This window comes from Chiloscyllium plagiosum, chromosome 1 (genome assembly GCF_004010195.1).
Source record: "Chiloscyllium plagiosum isolate BGI_BamShark_2017 chromosome 1, ASM401019v2, whole genome shotgun sequence".
Lineage (NCBI taxonomy): Eukaryota > Metazoa > Chordata > Chondrichthyes > Orectolobiformes > Hemiscylliidae > Chiloscyllium > Chiloscyllium plagiosum.
In genome coordinates this window covers 113,868,205-113,894,213 of record NC_057710.1, presented here as the reverse complement: position 1 = coordinate 113,894,213, position 26,009 = coordinate 113,868,205, and the positions used below count along the sequence as shown (strand labels likewise).

General features: G+C 38.9%; 1 protein-coding gene across 10 annotated transcripts in view; it reads right to left on the bottom strand.

The window, feature by feature from the left end:
- LOC122551847 (LIM domain-binding protein 2) overlaps nucleotides 1-26,009 on the bottom strand; it is a 289,549-nt gene that overhangs the window by 19,668 nt on the left and 243,872 nt on the right. For 2 of the 10 annotated variants that reach the window (XM_043694374.1, XM_043694415.1), the window contains 3 exons: nucleotides 14,726-14,849; nucleotides 11,130-11,219; nucleotides 9,067-9,215 (listed from right to left, as the gene is read on the bottom strand). In XM_043694374.1, coding sequence (XP_043550309.1) covers nucleotides 9,067-9,215; nucleotides 11,130-11,219; nucleotides 14,726-14,849 — 363 coding nt within the window. Of the gene's footprint in view, nucleotides 1-7,995; nucleotides 8,193-9,066; nucleotides 9,216-11,129; nucleotides 11,220-14,725; nucleotides 14,850-26,009 lie in introns of all 10 variants that reach the window. The other 8 variants (XM_043694407.1, XM_043694435.1, XM_043694388.1 and 5 more) reach the window with 7 other exon arrangements.

Here is a 26,009-nt window from a genome sequence, read left to right as displayed (position 1 = left end):
CAATAATACCACTCGGCCATTGCCTCCCCTACTTAGCTATGGTCAAGTTAGCCATACCCCTTACCTTTGTTTATATGTAATATTAAACAGCTTTAACCAGATAAATAGTCAAAATCAAATTACTGATCATTGTATAAATTCCTGATTTGTGTTTAAATCTGAGAATTCAACTGATAAATTCAGTGGCAAGAATCCATCAAAGATAAATAATCAGCTGGTAAAGGTCACGGCCAGCTGCATAAAACATTAAAAAAAAAGGAAATGATCGGCACAGAAGCAACTGTGAACTGATCAGTATCTTAAATGTGAAAACGAGACCATCAGGCATATACAATTAGCTATGGCTTTATGTTGATCCAGATGATCATAAGTTGAATGTCTCAACCATTACCATAGAATTATTTCAGGACCAATATCTCAGTTATTCACTCATTGATTAATTGCAAAATAAACATGATGATGATCCTGAGAAAGCAATCTGTTTATACCAAGAGATTACTAACTATATGTAAATGCTCACTTTTCGTGAATATTTTTAGTTTCATGCTGGTGTTCACTTACATGCAATTTCAACAATCAATGAAGATTTATGGTCAGGAGCAGAAACCTTGGCTGAAGATTTCCTTAATATGTCAAGATAAACCACCCCTCCTTGATCTGATTGCAGACTTTCAGGTGTTCCCCAATGCCTCTTCAGGTGGGTGGAACTACATTAGCTCGTTTCATTCTGACATATTTATTTGTATTTATGTGCACTCTTAACTCAGTATTGTCCAAGGATCTATCCTTGGCCCCCTCCTAACTCTCATCTTCACCCTGTCCCCTTGGTGTCATTCAGAGTCAGTCTGTATGTGCTGATGACATCCAACTCAACTCATCACTGCCATTTATTGAAGTCTCTGCTTGTATGACATCTAGTACTGGATTGAAACTTTATTGCTGGAACAGCACAGCAGGTCAGGCAGCATCCAGGGAACAGGAGATTCGACGTTTCGGGCACAGGCCCTTCTTCGGCCTGTGCCCGAAACGTCGAATCTCCTGTTCCCTGGATGCTGCCTGACCTGCTGTGCTGTTCCAGCAATAAAGTTTCAACTTTGATCTCCAGCATCTGCAGACCTCACTTTCTCCATCTAGTACTGGATGAACAGAATTGAAACGTTCCTCATCCACCAAATCTACTTCTCTCCCTAACAATTTTTTTTTACTTGTTTGTGAGATGTCTCATTGCTGTTGATCAGGGTGGGTGAGCCACCTTCTTGAATTTCTGCAGCCCTTGTATTTTAGGTACTACCACAATGCTGTCAGGATAGAAGCAACAAGATTTTGATCCAGTATCAACAAAGGAATGGCAATAGAGTTCCAGGTCAGGGTGGTGAGTGATTTGGTGAGGAAATTGCAGATGATGGTGCTTCCATGCATTTGCTCATCTTGTTACTACAGATGGTAACGGCTGCAGCTTTGGTAAATGGTATCAGAGTAGACATAGCTAATTATTGCAATGCAGTAGTGGAGTGAATTAACATTTAAGGTGGTATGTGGAATGCTGATGAAGCAGGTTGCATTCTCTTGGATGGCATTGCTGTTGGGGCTGTATTCATCCAATTTGTGATGAAATCCCTTTCATTTGAGATGAATGTGGGCTGTGCATGCCAGCAAACTGTGTAAATAGTAACATTCAGGGAAGTGGATGATCCAATATTTGCTATATTTGATTGCCACAATCATGCCTGGAACAAGGTTAGGGCTTGTTGAATAGTTTCCAAGAAGTCAGTTAAAATATTTCAAGGGTCAAAGGCATGTAGATTTAATAAATGAGTTTGAGAGAGAGAATGAGAAGTAAGTTCCAAAGCAAGAGGAGTGTTGTTTGATGTGCTGTTCAGATGGTGACTGAAGCCATTGATTCTGTGTAGTTGGGATTCAGCAAGAAGCCCCAAGAGTTGTTTGATGCAGTTAGGACTCAGGAGGAGACCTGAGAGTCAGTAGATACAGCTAAATATTGGGACTAAGAGCTTAGCAGAACTTATGTCTCCCAGGAACACCGTGAACAATTAATAGTTCAATGCAGCAGATAACAGAATTCCATAAGCAGTATTTGCTTCGTGCAGCTACAAACATTACAGCTCAAAGAAATCTTTTCTTTTAAAGTTGCAGACCAGCTGAGCATGAAGGGAGTGAAGTCTTCCTGTTGATGAATCTCATTGAGTGACTAAATGGCCACCTGGGTTTAATCAACTCAGAGATAGTTTGTTTATTAAGAACAAGTGCATTCTTTAGATAATTGGCAAAACTGATTAACAACTAAGCTACAATGCAAAACTAAATTATATCTCCTTTCATCCAAACATACAGAAACATTCATACACAGACCGGACAAGACAAAGCTTTGAAAAGATATTATGGACGGGAAAATAGGGAAGAAAACAACACTCTTTTGATCAAAAGTCCAAATTAAAAGTTGACCACTCTCACTTCCTCTGGTTTCTTCTCTAGAAGATCAACTTTCTGATGGTCCCAGAATAATGGAAGACCGTCAGTTCAGGTGGAAGGTCAAGTTTTTGGACTGAATTAATAGTTCATATTCAGCATTTGTGAGGATATTAGAGATGCTGCTGAGTTCTGGAACTTTCTCTGGTTCCCAGAAAATACTTCACTGAGATATCTCCTCAAAGGATTACCTTTTACTCAGAGACAGAGATGTTTCCCTCCTGCCAACTTCCTTCCAACTCCCACATTTCAAGACAGACAGAATTTGCTATTCCAAATTGAAGATCCTTTTCCAACTGACCTGACAGCATCCTAATCTATGGCAAATCAAAACAAAAGTCTTAGAGACTGTTGCTAGGCATCGATCAGCACAAGTCCTCTTGCCAAACTCTGTTTGTCTAGCAATTAAGGATATGAGAGCAATCTCTGAGACAGGTTTGAAAAGTTATGCTAGACACTGCATTCTAAAATTAATTGCTTTTCCAGTAAATGGCAGATAATCCACAGTTCACTTTGATATTTTGGTGCATGCATGTCTGTGTATATGTGCATGTGTATGTATGTGTTTGTGCTTCTAACAGGAATCCTGCTGTGAGTAACTCACTTCCTGACTTCACAAAGTCTATTCACTATCTATCAAGGCACAGATCAGAGTGTGATGGAATATTCCCTATTTGCCTAGATGAATGCAGCTCCAAAGACACTCAAGAAGCTGGACATCATCCAGAACACAGGAACATACTGGAACCATCTACTTTTGCCTTAAAAATATTCAAAGATGCTGCTTCCACCACCTTTTTAGGAAGACCTTCCCAAAGACTCAGTCATCTGAAAAAAAACTCACCTAATCTCTGTGTTAAATGGGTGACCCTGATTTTTAAATGGTGATGCTTGTTCTAGATTCTCTCACAAGAGGAAACATCTTCTCCACATTACTTTGTCGAGATGCCTGAGGACCTTTTATGTCAAGTTACCTCTTACTCTTCTAAATTAGAGTGGTTATGAGCCCAGCCTATCCTACATTTCTTCAAGACAATCCCCTCATTCAGGTATTATTCTGAAAACCTTCTCTGAATTGTCTTCAGTGAAGTTCCACCCTTCCTTCAATAGGGTGACCAAATTACACCATACTCCAAATGAGTTTTCATCAGTGACCTGTACAGCAAAAGCATAACATCTTCTTCATAATTGACTTTTCTACCTATCTTTGTGTCATCAGCAAATTTGGAAATCATATCTCCCTTCCCTTTACTTATGTCATTTATATAAATTGGAAACAGTTGAGGATTCAGCTTCGATTTCTGTGACATACCATTCATTACATCTTCCCGACATGAAAAAGATCCATTCACTTCTACTCTCTGATTCCTGTTAGTCAGCCAACCTGATATCCATGCTATATGTTACCCCCTACACTATGAGCTTTCCTTTTTTACAATAACCTTTGATGTGCCACCCTTTCAACCAAGAAATCCAAGTACAATTCACTGGCAGCCACCCTTTACCATAGCACAAGTCCTCTTCAAAGAATTCCAATAGACTGGTCAATCACGATTTCCCTTCCACAAAACCATGCTGACGCTCCCTAATTACCTTGACCTTATGTAAATGTCCTGCTATAACTTTTTAAATAACAACTCCTGTGACAGATTTACCTATGGCTTATTTTAAGCTAAATGGGCTGGAGTTTCATATTTTCTGTCTCCCTCACTTTTTGAATAAAGATGTTAAACATGCTATCTTTCAATCTAATGGGACCGTCCCCAGATCAAGAGATTTTTGAAAAATTAAAACCAATACATTAACTATTGCAGCAGGTCTGGCAGCATCTGTGGAGAGAAATTAGAGTTAACGTTTCAGTAAAGTTACGCTTCCTCAGAAGTGAGGAAATGTCACTTGACCCGAAATGTTAACTCTGATTTCTCTCCACAGATGTTCCCAGACCTGCGAGCTTTTCCAGCAATTTTCTTTTCTCTGATTTACAGCATCTATAATTCTTTCAGTTTTTACATTCTTTATATTCTACACATTTTACTATCTCAGTAACCACTTTTTTAAAGACCCTTGAATGACTCAGATACCTGTCAACCTGCAGCTCCAACAGTTTACTCAGTATCTTTTTTTGGTGATTGTGATTTTTCTGAATCTCTCTTTCCCAAGACATTTCCTGACTTACTTGTGCTTCTGTCATGTTGCTTGGATTCTCTACACTACAGACCAATGCAAAATACATTCAACAATTCATCTACCATTTCCATACTCTCTATTATGAATTATCCAGTCTCACTTGCTTTGGAGGAATACTGACTTTGTTAACTCCTTTTCTAAACATATCTATAGAAATTCTTATCATGTCTTTATATTTCTGGCTAGCTTTCTCTCATATTTTAACTTTGCCTTGGTTACTGATTTTTTGGGGCATTCTTTTCTGCTTTTAATATTCTGTCCAATTTTCAGACCTGTCACCTGTCTTTGTGTAACGTTGTAGCCGTACTGTAACAGCTTGGCTAAGTAAGCGGATAATTCTGAAAGAATTCTTCACTGTCAGCATATCATCAGAGTTCATGGCCTTTGCTGTATCCATTGTGAATTGAATTGAATTGAATTGAATTGAACTGAACTGAATTGAATTAAACTGAACTGAATTGAACTGAACAGAATTGAATTGAATTAAGACCACCATCAGTGATGCCGAGAATCTCAGAAAAAGATGAGATAGCTTACTCACTCAGAACGTCAGGCTGAAGATGACTGCAAATACTTTTGCCTTGTGGCTTAGATTGATTTACAGGATTCCTCAATATCGAGGATGGGAAAATTCATACAACATTCTCCTCTGGTTCGCTGTTTAATTATCCACCATAATTCCTAAATGGCTACAGCAGGACTGTTGGAGCTTTGAGTTAATCTGTTCCATGTAGGATTGCTTAACTCTGTCAATTGCATGCTGCTTCATTTGTTTGACTTGCATGTAATCCTGTGCTGTAACTGCACCGTATTGGCACCTTATTTTTATGTATGCATGGGGCTGCTCCCATGGTGCTACTACTCTCCTTTTGAAACAGGGTTAATACTCTGTTTTGATAGTAATGGCAGAGTGAGAATTGTACCAGAAAATGAGGCTGAATAAAATTCTTGTGTTGCTGATGGCTGACAGCTCTTCACCTTTAGCCAGTTTTGAGCTGTTGATACTGAGTCTATCTCATTTCGTATGGTAATAGTGCCACACAACATACAGGATGTCCCCAGTGTCAAAATGAGTTTGTCTCCACAAGGCCATGTGATAGTTAGTCCTACCGATTCCATCTGCAACAGGTGGATTGGTGAGGACATGGATTGTTCTCTCAGCCCTTGTCTAGGCCAGGTCCAGTCCAGCAGATAATTCCTGAACCAGCTTGATCCACAGTTGCACTACATATCTTGTTGGTTATACGGAAGTCCTCTATCTGCTATACATTTTGTGCCCTTTCTCCTCTCAGTGGTTCTATCAAGTGGCATTCAATATGAATCAGTATTAACATGAAGCTAATTTGTTGGCTGAAGTAGGTCACAGCTGACAATCAAGAAGAAATTTCCTTTCTATCTGGCATCAATGTTCAGGCCTGGAGTTAATGTTAGAGAACCTGCGGTGACACTCTCCTGACTGTACACTGTGCCATCTCTGATAGGTCTATTTTGCTAATGGGACAAGACAAAGGCTCAGAGATGATAATAGAGAAGTCTTGGACATTGGCTGGACAGCAAGGTACAAGTAATTTCTGTAGGGTATGATTGGATGAGTATAATTATGTCAGGATGTTGCTTGACTATTTGTGGGACAGCTCTTCCGATTTTGGCATAAATCCCAATTATTAGTCTTGAGATCTTTGAAGAGCTACCTGGGTGGGTTGCCTTTTATACCTTCAGGATGAATTTGACAAACTGACTGACTTACTAATTCATCTCAGGGGGCAGTTAATGATCCAGACTAAGTAGGGATGGCAGATTTTCTTCCTTGAAAGAAAATAGTGAGCCAGATGGGTTTTTACAACAATCCAAAAGCTTCAACATGATGAATGAGACTCACATCTTTGAGTACAGATATTGAATTAGAATTCTCTAGCTATTAATGGGCGGCACGGTGGCACAGTGGTTAGCAATGCTGCCTCACAGAGCCAGGGATCCGGGTTCAATTCCCGTCTCAGGCAACTGTCTGTGTGGAGTTTGCACATTCTCCCCGTGTCTGCGTGGGTTTGCTCACTGCGTTGGTTTGCTCTGGTTTCCTCCCACCGTCCAAAAATGTGCAGGTTAGGTGAATTGGCCATGCTAAATTGCCTGTAGTATTAGGTGTAGGGGAATGGGTCTGGGTGAGTTGCTCTTCAGAGGGTCGGTGTAGACTTGTTTAGCTGAAGGGCCTGTTTCCACACTGTAAGTAAGTAATCTGATTTGAATTTATGGCTTCAGTGCACTAGTCAGGGCCACTGAACCAAAAAGCCAGCACTACCATTCTGATACTCTGAGGTTGAATCAGACTGTTCATAAACACAATAATATAGCTGACCCCAAGATGAGCTCCCAACTGCACATATCCATCATGGTTATGTACTTGAGGGACTATAACCAAGTAGGTTACAGGCCAAGAACAACAAGAAGGAATTGGGCTAGATAATTGCTTTTTGTTGCAACATACAAATGGGCTGAAAAGCCTCATCTATGCCATAAGGTTTTAGTAAGATCATCTTTTATCATTTCTATAACATGACCTAAGTCCATCCTATATCAAGTCATCCAATGCTTAAACCCACACCCATGTCATAGATACCTCCATTTGTGGCTTCAAGCCATTCTTCAAAGTTATACTTTCTGTAAACTTGAGGTCATCCAAAACTTCACATGCTAACTTGCACCAAGTAGCATTCAAACATCATCTGGGTCTTTGTGACCTACACTGGGTTTGGTTTTGAAATGCCTCACTTTAAAAATGGTCATCACTTGTTTTCAAATCCCTGCACGGTCTTGTTTCTCTCATTCAAAAAATTTGTCATTTAATTCTGATCTTTTGATGTTAGCAATTTTAAACACTCCTGCATTAATTGTCTGCTTTCTGCAGCCAAGTCCTTAACTCTGGAAATCTCTTCCTAAATCTTTATACCCTCCTACCTTCTTTTCTCCTAAAAAAAATGCTCTTTAAAATCTACACTTTGGTAAAGCCTGATCAAATGCCCTAATATCTCTCATGTGGCTTGGTGTCTTATTATGCATTACAACTCTCTGTGAAGCAACTTGGGCTTTTTTTATATTGCATTTAAGGTAATTTGATATAAATACAGTTGTCTTTTCTGTTTTCCTAAAGATGCTGCCATGAATTATAACACCCGACTATCCTGGCTTATAAGAGCTATTCCATTATGGAGAGGGGGATATAATTTGGGAACTTTTGTGTGTATTTCTCAGCTACATGCTGAGTGAATATATTTTAAAATAAAAAACATTTTCTTTGTCTTTGTCCCTACTGTATATCTGGGGATTTACCTGTTCTGGAGCAGTGGAAGACGACATCTAGGATGTCATGTGGAGCCGTTGTGTTGAACTGTGCGAAGAGGACGCTGACATTTCAGGAGGAGCCACCACGGGGGAGACGTTGTCCTGAAGGACGTGGATGAAGCCCTGCTGGAGCTGCTGCCAGAGGAGGGAGGATACCGTGGGTCTCGATTACATTGTTGGAGCCGCTTATTAAAAAAATAATTTTAGTTTTTTTTCAGTTTTTAATGTTTGCCTGTGCGTCTTTTCTTTTTAATTGCTCTGCGGTGTCTTGTTACAATCTTTTAAAACTGGGATTTAGTGAAGGTCGTAAATGCATGAGATGCGGCTGCTTTCGGGATATTATTTGAATGTTAATTTCTGGATTCAGATATCATTGTGGAACATGAAGATATTGAGGAGCAGGCTTAGAGGAGTTCCATCATTTTTAATTTTTAAGAATTTTGCAGTTCAGCCCTTTTTTTAAACTGTGCTAAATCAATACGGAGCACATTGTCTTATTTGGGAGCTAGAATTTGAGATTGGTGAGTCATCTATCTTAAATTATTGAAGAAATAAAAGCAGACCCGTGGAAAAAAACAAGTCAGCATTATTCTTGTATTATCACATGCTACCACTGTTCACAACTGTAGTTTTGTATATGGTTTATTTTTACAAAGTTTTTTTTAGAGAAGAAAGGATTACAGAATTTACAAAGTTACCAAGCCACTTTTGCTGTTACAAAGTTAGTTTTGTTTTCCATTCAGTTTTATGAACTTGGGAATAATTTATTTCATATAAAGCACAGGTGCTGATGGAACAAAGCAATATACCAGGCAGACACTATTGGAGAAGACTGATTTAGAAGACTTGAGTTGAAAGAGACCTGGGCAGAGCTGGATGAAAATGTGACAGGTTGTAATTACATTTGAATTATTTTCTGCTTCTAAGCATATAAAGATTACTGAGAAAGGCAGGCACAACAAAGACGTTTAATACAATCCTATTAACAATGTATTTTGTTGAAGAAACTAATGGATAAATTAACACAGAATGTACACAGTAGTGAAAGGAGATGCTTACAGGTACCTGACTGGAGAGACTGAAGTTTCCTGCAGGGCTCTTTTTCTTGCTGTTTGTACTGTTGGTATTTCCTACACTGCTGTTTGAGGTGCTGCTTGCTGAATTCTTCCTCTTTCTTCGTTTGTTCGTCTGTTGTCTGGTAGGTTCCGCTGCTCAAAATAAAACAAAAAAAAGGGCAAAAAGAATCAAAATCAGAGTTTTGGTATGATACTAATGTTCCAGGGCTCCAAACAGATTATATTTTGTCTTTTCCTAACTGACTGAATATGAGGAGCTGCTATGTCAAGTGCAACATGTTGCAGGTACATATTGCGTAAAGCTTTAGAATTCTGCCCAGTCAAACTAAAACACATGGGTTCTATCTCCTTACATTGTCTCAAAAATGAATACCCTTTATTGTGTTCACTTACTTAAAAAATATGTAATTAACTTAAGCTGGGCAGTTTTTAAAAGTTTCCATCATTTGAAACCACCAAAGCCAGAAGAGAGAGTTGAAGATTATCATTCTTTCAATTCCTGGATGTTTGTTGGGAGTGGTTGGCCATTTCAGTTTCAGTATTTGTCAACCAAATATTCAGTATTCAACTGATACATGTTGATTTCACAACATTACTGGATAAAGAAAGGGGTCCAAAAAGACAACAATGCTGATTTCCTGATGTCAGTTTCATGACTCTCTGATGGTTTCTGGACTTGAAATATCAGATCTTCAAAACATGAAGGCCAAAATTAAACCGAAAATGTTTCCTACTTTGCAGTAATATTTTAAAAATGCTTCTTTTGGAGGGATATGTCGTTTGTATTGATGGTATTTTCCTGGCCAAAGTAATTTCTTATCTTTAATACCAGTTTCTGGTATTATTCTATTTTATTCTATCAATTAAAAGGTACGGATATCTATAATTGAACAAACTTCCTTTGTTGGTATCTTCTAGGTTTAATTGAAGTATAGGAAAAACATTCAATGAGGAAGGTCATTCAGCTTGTTTTTCATTCTTTTGTATAACTTAATGATTTATATCATGTGGACTTGGCCAGTCTAGTTAATGTCCTTTTAAGAAGGCAGAAATCAATCTGTTTTTTTCATAAGCATCTTGCTCTATTTTCTTGGAATTGCTTTTCAAAAAAAAAGTATTAAGTACTTTTGTTGGACATTCTGCATTTCTGCTACACTGAGAAAGAAAACATTCAAACGTTTAGCCTTGCAAAACATCACACTTGTCCTCCAGTTTTAGGTTACATCTCTACTTCTATATTGTTCATGCTTCTTGATAGTAATCCACTCAAAACAAATTCGTTTTTGTGACTTTTTTTCCTTATAGCAAAACCCTAAGCATCTGAATTATTCTTGCTCTTCTTCTTTAAGCTCTATTTCAACCAACTAGGTAAATAGAGATATTTGGCTTTGCCCATTCCTAACGACAATGCTACTCCTCATTAAGCCAGCAGGAGGTGACCTGTGGTGAGGCAGATAAAATGCCACTTTTAACTTGAGTGAGATGTTCAGCTTCTATAAGACATTTCACTTGAAGTCATGGCTGAAAGGTTGCAAGATGCATGTGCCTGCCAAAGTAAAGCCTTGTGCATGGAACCACACAAATATTAAGTGAGCACCGTCAGACCAAGTCTAACTAAGGGAGATTTCCTCTGTTAGCTGTACAATAATAATGGAGTAAACATAGATAAAGATTTCCTCTAATCATTATTTTTAGCAAGATTCTAAAAACATTATTTTACAAAGCGTTTCAATTTCACTAGAAGTGGAAACATAAACAATGTTCTCTCTATTTACGACATTAACAGCACATTATGACAAAACATAATTTTCCTCTATATATAGGTTATAATGGATCAACTACCAGTCATGTGTAGATTAATTGATATGAAACAGGTCTTTACAATGTTCTGTTCCAAATCATGGGATCTAGATGTTGTCATTAGGATTGTGAAACCATCTGAACCTCACAAGATTGGAAAGCCTCATTATTCCCTCCCCATCTTTGTTATTTTATATAATATATACTTTGAATGACTTAAAAAGTAATTAAACTTTGTTTTCTTACCGTTATGCGCTGGGCGCGCTGAGCGAGGTTGTGGGGTTGAGGCGGTGTGACGTAGGAGAAAGGGTATAACAGCTGATTGTGAGGTTCGACCTGAAGGATTACAGCATCACGGGACAGGTATTTTACTCTTACATGGTTGTTACTTTCAGCGGTTTTACTGGTTCATATACGATATAGTATATATTATATAGTTTTAAAAAATTTTGAGAGTATGAATTTCATTTATTTTTCTCCTCAGTCTCCCGGTTCCTCTAAGCCACTTACCTCTGTGGCCAAAAGGGCAGGCAAGTAATCTGTTTGAAGCCTCAGCCAGTGCCACTATGAGCCTGACACCTGTAACAGCACAAAATATCTTGGGTCCAAATCCCTCCAATTTTACCTCCCCTTCTAGGGGAGGCATCTGACCTTTGCTCAGCGCCTTCCCAAGGCAGCACGGCTGAGATTGGAAACTGAGCAACATTGGAGAATACACCTTTCAATGTACCACCATTGTAACATAGTGTGCTGACGCTCCAACGTGCTCAGACACTGTGCCATGTGTATGGTATTATTATAGAGTTCTCAAAGCACTACATCATCTTCACACTCAAAAGTATAAGATGAAAATATAGTGAGAGCATTTGACAAACTAATTACCTTCAGTATTATAGATTTATTCCACAGTAATGTGAATTATGTAAAGAGTGCAACAATGGCAAATCTTTGAACAGTCTGAAGGCAACATATTTCTAGAATCAATCAGTAACAGCCCTGTACTACAGACTAGACACTGCATTGCTAAGAGTTACAGAAACAGACTTCTCTTCTTTGGCATTTGCCAAATGCACAAAAACCCTGAAACTTCAAGAATGCTTATGGTTTAGCCATGTTGCTTGATTGCAGAATTGATTCGAGAAGTAAGCCTGATGTTCCTAGTATTTTGGTCACTGATTTTATTAATTAATATACCAGACTCTGTGACCAATTCTCTGATTCATGGTTGTATTGAGCAAGACAGTGTACTAGGAATGGGAAGTGTGCAAATTTGTAAGCGAATGAATATTTCAAGCTTCTTGGTTCTATCTTGAGAAGGTTATAGACCTGAGATGTTAATTCTTTTTCTTTCTTCACAGGTGCTGTCAGATCTGATGAGTTTTTTCAGTTTGCTGTTTTGAATTCTTAATTTCATCTTTAGTCAGTAATTTTTTTAGCATGAAGGAAGTCCTCTATATTCCTCTATTCACAACACAAGATTCATATTTTAAACTGACTATTAGTCAGCATATTCTGCTTGCCGCAAGTAGTTTGGGGAAAAAAACTGCAGTACTCAACAACTTATAGGTTAACCTCACCCAATCATACAGACACAAAAGGTTAACTTAGTGAAGCATGCCTACAGGCCCAAGAGGAGTTACACTTGTGCTGGTGAGTAGACAGACCCACACCAATGTGCACTGCATTGGCTTGTAGGGCATTATTCCAAGATTCACTATTACTGCAGCACCAGAACACTAAGGTAAATGGGCCAATTTTAGTTTTGACAATCATAAACTAAATATTTCTGCGGTTTGCCAACTTGATTTAGTAACCACAATAAAGCTGCCACCAAAACTCATAGCAATCTCACAGCAAATTTGATACCAAATGCAAAATATTTAACAGAAATTTAAAATATCTTTTAAAGCTGTAAGCTTCAGTACCACAAAACAAAAAGCAGCTAAATGTCAAAGTAATCATATCATCTACTAAATACACGAGTCAGCAAAATTCTACATTTCCTGGAAAGAATTGTATGTTTAACTTTACGTGCATGATTTCATATAAACCTCAGCCTGATTTACTACTACCTAATTTCCACTTAATTATCACCTCTGAATATTTGTGCAACAGTTCTTAGTTTGTGTGCCAAGTATTTATCTACCTCCCTTAGTTAATATTATTTTATATATCTACTTAGATTGATACATAAAATCACAATTCAGATATTCAATTTTAAAAGATCTGCTAATTGGATTGGTCGGCTTAACGAAATTTTCAGAGTTGCACAGTGAAATTATATTTTGGGCACTCCTTGGACCCAATTTGTCTAAAAAAAAATCAATCTACAGAGACAGAGCTAGGAGTTGGATGTTTCAGTACTAAACCTAGGAAAACCACTAATGGCAGTGATTGAACATCTGTAGAAGATGTGGAAAAACAATATACAATGAATTAAAGGTTACAAATGTTGGAAATTGATTTCTCAGAATATCTTGTTTTATGCTGCAAAATAACTTTTAGCAGATACTTCTTTGAAAATATATTTCTTGGAACTATCCTGATGGCTATATTACAACCAATAGGGAATGGGTAATTTAAAAACACTTGCAATTTCTGTGTTCAGGAAACTCTAAAGTGGCTCAGACCAGCCTTCCTCTGTTGTTCAGAATGGAAACTCTTGAAAGTCCATCAACATTCTTCTGTTATTCAATCAAAATTGTATATTTTTTCTTAACTGAGTATGTAGAGTTACAAATTAATCAATTTTAATAGAATTATGCGGGATACTTTCTATTTGCATGAATTCTATTTAAAGATAATGCAAATTAAGCAAATTTAAATTAGCAACAGCCTGTATTTGTTATCACCATAGAAGCCTTATACTGAAAAAAACAGTAATTGGGAATCACCATGTGAGTGAAGCAATATCTGGTAACATCTAGTTTCTCTATAAAATGGGAGAATAAACTTTCCTTCCATTTAAAAAACAAGCAAATATTGTGAAGACACTTTGTGGACTATTGAAAAAAGTACATTCTGAGCATTAAAAGGCAGACTTAAATTTTTATAGCTGCTTTCCCAACCTCAATGTATCTGAGAGCACTTCATAGCCGTGAAGTACTCTATGAATTGTGGTCACTTTTGCAACATAGGTAACATAGCACTCAATAAGGACACACCAAGCTCCCTCAGACAGCAGTATCATAGGTTGGATAATCTGTTTTTATATGTTAATTGAAGGATTGAAATTGGCCAGACATGGGGGATAGTTCCCCTCTTTCTCAAGATAGCTCTTTCTCAAAATATTGCCATGGAAACTTCCGTGTCTGCTTCCAAAATTGAGGTTTTACTTGAGCAGATGTGAAGAAACACATCTTGTGGCACAGTGGTAGTGCTCCTACCTCTGGGTCAGAAAGTCCAGGTTCAAGTACTACCTGAGAATGTGATAGCCATGGAAATATGTTGTGACATGCTAAAGTAGGTTGATTAACAAGACAAATAAATACTGTAATTGGGGTGGTAGTTGAATTAGCAGATGCATGATTGCAATGTTTTACTGTGTAAATAAATGGTAGCTGTGTAAAGATTGGCTTCTACTACTGATTTTCTTCAGCCTATTTTTATTGAATGCAACAACCTGCACTACAGATTATGTGGCATGGAGACACAACAGTCCATCAACTAACAACTCTGGGTTCCTGGAAGGATAGTTGTTCTTTCAAGGTCAGTAACTTTGATACTGTGTTATCTGTGAGGAACTGAAAGAATGTATAATTGGAGCACTATCTAACTTCATGAAGACTATTCTCTTTCAGTGAGTTGAGCATACAATTCACTTATGTATACTGTCAACCTACCTGGAGGTGCCACCATTCGCTGCCATTTTTGGAATAAGCAGGTTTTCAAACAGTCTCTTGGGCTGATATTATATGTTTTATGTCTGGACATCAGTTCTTGCATTGGCTCCAATATAACACACAACTGGAAAATGAACACAAATTATACTGTTACACTTCCTCATGAGTTATGTTAAAAATAAGAAAAAGTAAACACATATTTAAGTTGATACAATCTAGTTGCTCTGATTATGACCTTAACTCCACGTTCCTGCTTGCCTCCATTAGCTTCAACTCTCTTATAGATCAAAAATGTCTAACTCAGCTTATTGACTACATTCAATGAGCAGTTGAGATGAAGACATTGAATATATTCAAGCCCTGGTTAGACAGATCTTTGGTCTACAAGGAAAACGTGCCACTTTTTAAGAAGGGTGGTAAGGACAAGCCAGGGAACTACAGACCAGTAAGCCTGACGTCGGTGGTGGGCAAGTTGTTGGAGGGAATCCTGAGGGACAGGATGTGCATGTATTTGGAAAGGCAAGGACTGATTAGAGATAGTCAGCATGGCTTTGTGTGTGGGAAATCATGGCTCACAAACTAGATTGATTTTTTTGAGAAAGTAACAAAGAGGATTGATGAGGACAGAGCAGTAGATGTGATCTAGCTGCATTTTGGGAAAGCAAATCTTAGCAGGACTTATACACATAATGATAAGGTCCTAGGGAGTACTGCTGAACAAAGAGATCTTGGAATGCAGGTTCATAGCTCCTTGAAAGTGGAGTCGCCGGTAGATAGGATAGTGAAGAAGACGTTTGGTATGCTTTCCTTTATTGGTCAGAGTATTGAGTACAGGAGTTGGGAGGTCATGTTGCAGCTGTACAGAACATTGGTTAGGCCACTGTTGGAATATTGCATGCAATTCTGGTCTCCTTTCTATCGGAAAGATGTTGTAAAACTTGAAAGGGTTTAGAAATAATTTACAAGGATGTTGCTGGGGTTGGAGGATCTGAGCTATAGGGAGAGGCTGAACAGGCTGGGGCTGTTTTCCCTGGAGCGTCGGAGGCTGAGGGGTGACCTTATAGAGGTTTACAAAATTATGAGGGGCATGGATCGGGCAAATAGGCAAAGTTTTTTTCCCTGGGATTGGGGAGTCCAGAACTAGAAGGCATAGGATTAGGGTGAGAGGGGAAAGATATAAAAGAGACCGCTGAGGGGTGACCTTATAGAGGTTTACAAAATTATGAGGGGCATGGATCGGGCAAATAGGCAAAGTTTTTTCCCTGGGATTGGGGAGTCCAGAACTAGAAGGCATAGGATTAGGGTGAGAGGGGAAAGATATAAAAGAGACCTAAGGGGCAACTTTTTCACACAGAGGGTGGTACGTGTATGGAATGAGCTGCCAAAGGAAGTGGTGGAGGCTGGTACAATTGCAACATTTAAGAGGCATTTGGATGACTATAGAATAGGAAGGGTTTGGAGGGATATGTGCCGGATGCTGGCAGGTGCTAGATTGGGTTGGAATATCTGGTCGGCATGGACGAGCTGGACTAAAGGGTCTGTTTCCATGCTGTACATCTCTATGAATCTATAACAAGATTATGGTGGCTGGCAGGAAAGTGGAGTTAAGGCTATAATCATGTCAGCTTTGATCTTACTAAATGGTTCAAGTGGCCTAGTTCTACTTCTATTTCTTATGCTGTTACATCTGTGAGCCACTAAGTATGTTATCTTTCACACAAACACTTTTACAATCATTCTCTCTCAATCTATATGAAGGATACTTATTTTCCAATATTTTTGATCACCATGAAATTATCTGAAGGCTCCAGACATTGTTAATTGTTCAAAGATTATGGACTGTACATTTTTTTTATGGGTTAGTGAAAGTTGTGTCAAGCTTTTTGTGTATTTTTCACTGCAAAGTCTAGCAAATTTTCTTGTTATATCTTGTCATACTCATTTCATTAACTATTTGGTGTCCCAATTTGGTGTCCCAATGCTATTCCCTCCCTTACCACGCACTGTTCCCAGAACAACTTGCCACTGCCAGGACATCCTCAAATTCACAGGCATCCTTTACAAAGATGCCATCTTTAAAAGGCTGTTATGCACCTAGCCAAGCACTGTAAATCTGGAGCAGTACTGCATGGTTCCTGATTTCTGCCCTGGACTTGGGCAATAAGAGAAATTTGTCACTCAGCTTTGCAGGCAGGATCTGGAGGTTCTAGTGAACAGCATGTTGCAGAAGAGGGACATCCTCTTCACCCAAGACCAATGGAGGAGGCTATAACACCAGACCATGCCAACCTACTCCAAGGTTGCTACCTGGGTCAATGCAGTCTCAGCTAGCTGGAGAAATGCTTAACAACTTAGAAAGAATGTCAATAACCTTCTTCAATCTGAGAGCCTAAGTGTCATCATCTCCTCTCTAATATCCCACACTCAGCCTTTCCTCCTGTTCCCACCTCTCACCAAGAATTATGCTCCACCATTGTCATTATTGCCTGCCAACATCTTCCCTTACTCACAGTCACCAACTCCCAACTCCTATTGTCACTAGTCCTGCATGTCCTATGCACTGCCAACTCACTTACTCAGGACACTGCAAAATCTGCACCAAAATTAACATCTCCCGAATACCTACCCATCTCCCATTCGTCCAGCAGGTCAGCAAGGGTGAAGATAGGTCATGAGCTGCCTGATATTTGGCTCCTCACCCGTTATGTGGAACAAATCTCAATTCTGACCTCAACAGCAGCTGAATGATTGTGTCCAAGCCTCTGGACTGGTAATGGGGGCTGCCCTTGACTTACTGTGCTGGGACTACCTGAAAGAAAGCTATGGCTCTTGACTTAACTGAGGTTTACTGCCAACTATAATAAGGTCAGAAGTCACATGAAACCTTCACCTGATGAAGCAGCGCTCTGCAAGTTTGTGATTTTGAATAAACCTGTTGGATGATAATCTGGTGTTGTGTGACTTCTGACTTTGTCCACCCCAATCCATTACCAGCACCTCCACATCATAACTATGACAAACCTTATGACTTTATGTCTGTACTAAAAAGTGCAGCAATACTGAGAGCCTGGTATCTCTGTCTGAAGGAACAAAGTACAAAACAGCAAAGCAAGGCAGAGATGCTGTGAGCATCCAGGTAGCCTCAGAGTGACTGAGCATTATGAAAGCAAATGAACAGGTCAGAGATGCAGCCTGGTCCAATCTATAAACAGGAATTGTGTACCTGAATGCACAATGTCCTTATTCCAACATTACAATGATGGTTGCTTTTGCAGCTGAGGCATAGCATTGAAGCACGGAAGTGTACTGTAAATAGGTTAGAGATGAACCAGAAGGGCTCTGAGAGGCTGGCACATATTGTACACAATGGATATGGGGTGCATGTGCCAAGCGCCCATGCAACATGCCTGAAATGATCATGCCCGGTGTCCAACATTGGACAAAGGGACAAACTGAAGTTGCCAGATAACCGCTTTGCCTTCTTTGTTGAGAATTCTCAACATTTACCTTAATGAGATGTTTAACAAAGTATGATCCTCTGACTTGGTAATACTCTGCTACCTAGTGAGAAACTCACCTCATCATTCATCACATACTTAAAATGCGGGGGCACATTAGGCTACAATCCAAGTGCAGGTAAATGGGATTAGTGTAGTTTGGTGTTTGTTGGTCGGATTAGACATGCTGGGTTGAAGGGCCTGTTTCTATGTTGCAAGATTATATGATTCTAAAAGAATAAAAGGAGTGAGTTGCTCCTGACACCAAAATAGGCCTCATTAGACCTTCTGCATGATTCTGCCATAAAACCCACCACAGTCTCCATCACTCAGACCCAGTGTTGCCTCTAAATTGTGCTGCTGCTCAGACATTCAGTGCATGGCAATCAATGTGCCAACATGGATCATAGCATTGACTTCCAGTTGGGAACTTGCTGCCATGCACAGAACTTAGAGATCCCATGCAGAAGAAAGAAAATTATGGGAGAATACTGCTCAGCCCTCTATAAGAATATATGCGTTTAATTCTTCAACTTGCAATATTGCAAGCCACATTAATGTTGATTAAAATTGCACAAAACTGGTCGCAATTTCAAATAGATAGCTGCGTGGAGATTGGTGGCGCAATGATTTAGATTCTACCCAGATTTGCTAAATGGACTTTTTCTCTTAGACTGATTTGTGTTAAAGGTTACACAATGTTTCATTTACTCCCTTTTGATTCTACTTCCTCTTTGGACACTACTCAATTTAAAAGCAAGGAAATTCCTTTGGAGGTAATTTCTGTTTTTGACATTTTCTCTTCAGCAGATGAATATAATAGAGCATCCCATGAATTTCTTCAACATTTCATAAAAACAAACTGCTTTAATTTTATAACATACATTTAATACCAGCCAATCTAATTAGATGATATTTTCATTACATCTTTGTGTTATGTATTCACACGGCAAAGGTGGCGCCGGTTTAAATCTGTTTCTAAATTTGTTGTCCAAGTTTGCTGTTGGAAACTCATTTCAAGTGAGGTTCCATCCCTAAGAAAATTTTTCTCTCTTTGCACAAATAGATGGTAATGTAAGGCACATGTGCCACTGTGTCTCTTAAAGTGATTGTACTGCAAATGCAGTGTGCATGGGCAGAAGAGAGATTGTAATATTAAATAGGACATACAGATACATTGGTGTTTTCCCAACTGTCTCAAAAAAGGAAGCACTCACAAAACTTTTAAATTTCCAGATTTGTAAATGGAACAAGTAATAAGCCAGCAGTTGGATAACACTCAAAATTAGTTTTATTAGATTTTCAATATGCTTCTCAAAGAGGTGCAATGAGGTAAATGTTTTAGTTCTGACTGTAGAACAGCATTTCATATTTATAAATATTTCCAGTTCCCTCAGTAATATTCCAAATAAAATATGCTAAGATTTAATTTCCCTCACTAAGAAGCTGAATGAGGATGATAATTAGTAATGAGTATATATTGTAGTCACATGCATTAGGAACAAATTGAAACCTTCAGTTTTAAACATTTTAATATTTCAAGCCAACTGTCATTGGGAATTTCAGTTCAACTAAGTCGAGCTGATTTGAATCTATTTTATCAGAAGTAGAACATCAATGTTTCAAACCCAGAATTGTTACAATGCCCTCCAACAACAATCTTCATGTAACAGCGAGGTGGTCAACTAGTGTTTCCTCTAAATTTCTTTCCTTTTCAGTTCTACCAGGCCACACACATCCTGGAACAAAAATGACACGAGCTTCCAATTTCCAAACTTCCATTGCAATGAAAGCCTTCTTTCTGCACTGCAAGACAACTAAGATCAGGATCTCAATGGATGAGTGAAATTGAACCTGCACATCTCATTTTGTAACATCATACAATCCTGTTTCAGTCTATATAACATAAATCTTGAAAAGTTTATCTCCAGTTCATAATGGATACAGATTCTCTTCTTTCACAATGAGTTGTAAACTGTCTGATACTAACTCATACACTGCTCTGACTCAAAGCCAGATAATCCTTGGCACATTGCAATAAAATTTGCATCACCTTCACACAACATAAAGTGCAAACTTACAACCAAATTCCACTCATCAATAGCTATTGTGAGATGAATAGAAATGAAAACTAAATCTATTTTAATAGCTATAAACTAACTATGAAATTAGGTATTGTGCCATGTTATCATTTTCTTGTAAACAAATTTGAAATTTTGCATTGTGGTTGGCTGAAAGCTGAGGTAGCTTTCTAAACAACACATTATCATTCACTGTTGGAGTGTTTTGACTGCAGTTATTATACAGATGTCATTATGATGCCATTCAAAACAACCTTTACTTTTTGTCTCAAAATTAGTTGGATAAATAAAGGAGCTAACAATATGTTTATTCATGAAATGTGAGGAAACCAAAACTGCTTTGTGCATAAATGGCAGTTAATCATTTTTCCACAAACTCTTGTTGAATTTTTTGCCCATTAGACAATAAGATATAGGAGCAAAATTAGACCATTCAGCCAATCAAGTCTGCCCTGCAATCTGATCATGGCTGATAGGTCTTACAATCCTATTCTCCTGCCTTTTCCCTGTAACCCTTGAGTCTCTTATCAATCAAGAACTTATCTATCCCTGTCTTAAATAAACTCAATGATATTGTCTCCACAGCTCTCTTTGGCAATGAGTTCCACAGATTAATCACTCTATGGCTGAGGAAATTCCTCCTCATCTCAGTTCTAAAGGGTTGTCCCTTCACTCTGAGGCTATGCCCTCGGGTCATAGTCTCTCCTATTGGTGAAAACATTTTCTCCATGTCCACTCTGTCTGTGCCTCTCAGTATTCGGTTAAGTTTCGATTCAATTCCACCTCATCCTTCTGAACTCCATTAAGTACAACCCAGAGTCCTCAACCACTCGAATATGACGAGCTCTTCATTTCTGGAATCATTCTTGTAAACATTGTCTGTGCTCCTTCCAACACCAACACATCTTTCCTTAGATACAAAAGGGCCATAAATTGCTCCCAGTATTCCAAATGTGTTCAGATCAGAGTCTTATACAGCCTCAGCAGTTACATCCTTGCTGTTTTATTTTAGCCTTCTTGAAATAAATGCTAACATTGCAATTGCCTTCCTAACTGCCAAATGAACCTGCATGTTAACCTTAAGAGAATCCTGAACTAGGATTGCCAAGTCCATTTGCATTTCAGCTTTTCCCTGTTTAGAAAATAGTCTATGCCTCTATTCTTTCTACCAAAGTGCATGACCTCACACTTGCCCACATTGTACTTCATCAGCCATTTCTTTGCCCATTCTCCCTCCACATGAGTTTATATCATTTGCAAACTTAGCAACAATGTCCTTAGTTTCTTTGTCCAGATTGTTAACGTATAGCATGAATACATTTGATTCCAACAAGGAACCCTGCAGAGCTTCACTAGTCACAGGCTTCCATCCTGAAAAAGACCCCTTTATTCCCACTCTCTGCCTTCTGCCAGTCAACCAATCCTCTATTCATGTCAGTACCTTGCCCCTAACACCGTGTGGTCTTATCTTCTTTAGCAGTCTGGCACCTTGTTACATGCCTCTGGAAATCCAAATTGATCATGATTTTTGGATCACTGGGGATGGTGGGACATGTAAAAAATTGGACAGTGTGCACCTGAGCCACCCTGGGACCAAGTTCCTTGCAGGTAGTTTTGCTGGTGCTGTGGGAGGAATTTAAACTCATCCAAAAGGGGGAGAGGACACAGAATATCGAAGAATCAAAGATACATCGTGCTACAACAAAGGAAGCAAATCACAATGAGTTCAATTAAAAATCACACAACACCAAGTTATAGTCCAACAGGTTCAATTGGGAGCACACTAGCTTTCAGAGCGACGCTCCTTCAGGTGATGAAGGAGCATCACTCCAAAAGCTAATGTGCTCCCAGTTGAACCTGTTGGACTATAACCTGGTGTTGTGTGATTTTTAACTTTGTACACCCCAGTCCAACACCGGCATCTCCAAATCATGAGTTCAGTTATGTTGAGTGTCAAAAGAGTAAGGCGAGGCTGATGGCTTTTAATGCTGGGGTGTAATAGGCAATACTGATGAGTTAATGGTGTGGATTAACACATGGAGATATGATATTGTTGCCATCACAGAAACATGATTGAGGAGGGGTTAGACTGGCAATGCAATATTCTGGGGTATTGGATCTTTAGGCAAGACAGAGGATGCTGTAAAACGGGTGGTGAATTGCACCATTAATTAAGGAGTCTATTACTGCAATGAGGAGAGATGATACCTTGGAAGGGTCCTCAAACAAGGCTTTGTGGGTAGAACTTAGGAATGTTAATGGGGCAGCTACTTTATTGGGAATGTATCATAGGTCCCCAGTGAGTCAGTGGGAAATAGAGGAGCAAATATGTAGCCAGTTCACAGAAATATGCAAGAGTAATACTTAGGTCATTATACTAGGGGACTTCAACTTTCCCAACATAAATTTGGATAGTCATAGTATTAAGGGTTTCTTGGAAATATATCCAGGGGAGTTGTTTGTATCACTATGTAGATGGCTCAACAAGGGATGGCATGGTGCTGGATCTGGTTCTGGGGAAAGAGCGGGACAAGTGTTTAATGAAGCAGTGGGGGAATATTTAGGTGACAGTGAGCCTCCACACTGCAATGCAGTTCAAGTTTGTTCTTTACAAGGAAAGAAAATGGCCTGCACAAGACAGCTTTACATTGGGGGAAGGCAGATTTTCTTCGAATAAAGAAAGATCTGGCCACAGTAGACTGGGAACAGCTCCTTGAGGTATGTCTACAGTGGAGCAATGGCGAGCATTCAAAAAGGAACTAGCGAGAGTAAAGGTCTAACATGTGCTCTTGACAGGGAAGTGCAGGAGGAATACATTCAGAGAACCCAGGATGTCTAGAACAATTCAGGACTGGATGAAGATGAAAAGTGGGGTTTTATGCAAGTCCAAAGGGAGCAATTCAGCTGCAGGGCGAGAGGAATACAGGAAGTGTAGGAGGGAATTTAAGAAAGCAATTGGAAGAACAAAAATGGGACATGAGAAAGGACTGACAAACATGATTAGGGAGAAAATTAAGATATTTTATAAATACATTAAAGGGAAAAGGTTAACCAGAGAAAGAACAGAACCCCTAAGGGACCAGCCTGTGTGTGAAGCCACAGGATATTGGAAAGATATTGAATGAATACTTCTCTTCAGTCTTCATTCTGGAAAAGGAGAATGTAGGTATGGAATTCAGGAAAATGGACTGTGAGGAATACGCACAGTTTAATATAGGAGGTTGGGAAGTATTGGAGGCTCTGTCAATATTAAAAATAGACAAATCCCCCAGCCCCTGATCAATTGCATGTCAGACTATTGTGGTAGGCGAGACAAGAAATTGCGGGGGCTCTGACAAATTTATAATTCCTGTCTGGGCACAAGGGAATGGCAGAAGACTGCAGGTTGGCTAATGTGGTTCTACTTTTTAAGAAGGGTGGTAAAGATGAACCAAGAAATTACAGACCAGTGAACCTCACATGAGTAGTAGGGAAATTATTGGAGAAAACTCTGAAGGAAAAAAATTATGATGGAGCAAATTAATATCCAATTGGAAAGGCATAGGTTAATTAGGGATAGTGAGCATGGTTTTGTCAGAGGGAGGTCGTGCCTAACAAATCTGTTAGAATTTTTTGAAAATGTGATCAAGTGTGTGGCTGAGTTCAATTGATGTAGGTTATATGGATTTTAACAAAGCTTTTGACAAGGTCCCACGTGGGAGACTGGGAAGGTTAAAGCACATGGAATTTAGGGAAACTTGGTGAGATGGATCAGAAACTGGTTGAGTAATAGAACACAAAGGATAGTGGTAGAAGGCTGTTTGAGTGACTGGAGGCCGGTATCCAGCAGTGTACCATAAGGATCAGTACTGAGACCTTATTGTTTGTTATATACATAAATGATACAGTTGAAAATATGAGGAGAATGTTAAGCAAATTTGCAGAAGACACCAAGATTGGTAGAATAGTTAATAGCAGCGAAGATGATTATTGGTTACATGGAGATATAGTGGTATACAGGTATTTAACCCTGATAGGTGCGAGGTGATGTACTTCGGAAGAAGAAACAAGAGGGAATATTTAATGAATGGCAGGACACTGGGTAGCTTAAAAGAAAAGAGGGATCTTGATGTAATTATTCACAGAAGTCAGCACAGCACGTGAATAGAATAGTTAAGAAGGCATATGGGACAATTGTTTTCATCAGTCTTGGCATGGAGTATAACTGCAAGGAGGAAATGTTGGAAACAAAAACAGAAATTTCTGGAAAAGCTCAGCAGATCTGACAACATCTGTGGAGAGAAATCAGAGTTAACGTTTCGGTTCAAGTGGTCCTTCCTCAGAACTTTGGACCCAAAACGTTAACTCAGCTTTCTCTCCACAAATGCAACAGGACCTGCTGAGTTGTTCCAGCAATTTCTGTTTTTGTTTCCATATTTTGTTTTTTGCTTGATTCTAACAAGATGGTCTTTCATTAAAACACAAATAATGATGCAGATTTGGATTTAGATTTTATTGTCACATGTACTCAAGTATAGAAGTACAGGAGTACAATGAAAAGTGTCTGATGTCGCCACACACGACACCATCTTAGGTACAAAGGTACCTTAGTGCAAAACTCAGGTAAAAAGTCGTAAAAGAAAGGAAGTTAAAAAGTTAAGCATTACAGACTTTCACAGAATAAGTAGAAAAATAAAGAAATAATATAATTGTTGCCCTTAAAGTCCTTCTTAATATAAACTAGAAAAATAAAGTTAAAAGTTCAATAGTCTATGATGAGTGCTTGCTGGGGCGCCAATCTCCTCTGCTTAGCTCACTCCCTGGGACACCTCAGCTGCCAGTTCTTTCCATCGCCACAGATACTGGGGAACCTCCCTCACCACTGAAATACTCGTCATGTTAAATTTAAAAAACAAATATGAAGAAAACAGAACATAGGCTCATATCACTTTTGGGATAATGAAGATTTAACATCAGTCATGAGTGTTTGTTATTTACTATAAATAAATATGTTGAAGTAATCCTCAGTTTGAAAAGAGTTGTGACATTAGATTACTAATTATTTTGTTTAGATACCATTGCACATGAATGACACTGAATACATTGGCAGTCAGCATTAGCAGTGACAGCTGTTTGTAAAACAGAATGAATGTGAAGTTTGACTGAATGCAGTGAGACAGCCTGCTTCATCCTGGGAAGTTGCTGAGTAATGGAATTGGGCACAGTGTTAGGGAAGGTGTTGTTCTGATCGCTCTGTTCCCAATGTGATCCACAGCAACCACATCTGCAGCGAAAATGAGGAACTTCAATTAAAATGTTCGGGTCCATGCGAATGTCCAAGGAGTGAATGGTATCAAGAAAGATGTTCCACTGAAAGAATATGAGCATCTAAAACTAAAATAAAAAACAGAAATTGGCAGATAATAAATAAAATCATACAGATGAATATGTGGTTCAAAGATCAGTATGGATGAAATTGGGTCTGATTCATAGGACACAATTCTAGAGAAAGTGAGAGAATTACCATTGGGATAACCTTTGCCTGACTAATGCTGGGATTGTTGTACTGGGTACATTTCATAACTAGATGGAAATGTGTTGCTGGAAAAGCGCAGCAGGTCAGGCAGCATCTAGGGAACAGGAGAATCGACGTTTCGGGCATTAGCCCTTCTTCAGGAATGAGGAAAGTTGGTCCAGCAGGCTAAGATAAAAGATAGGGAGGAGGGA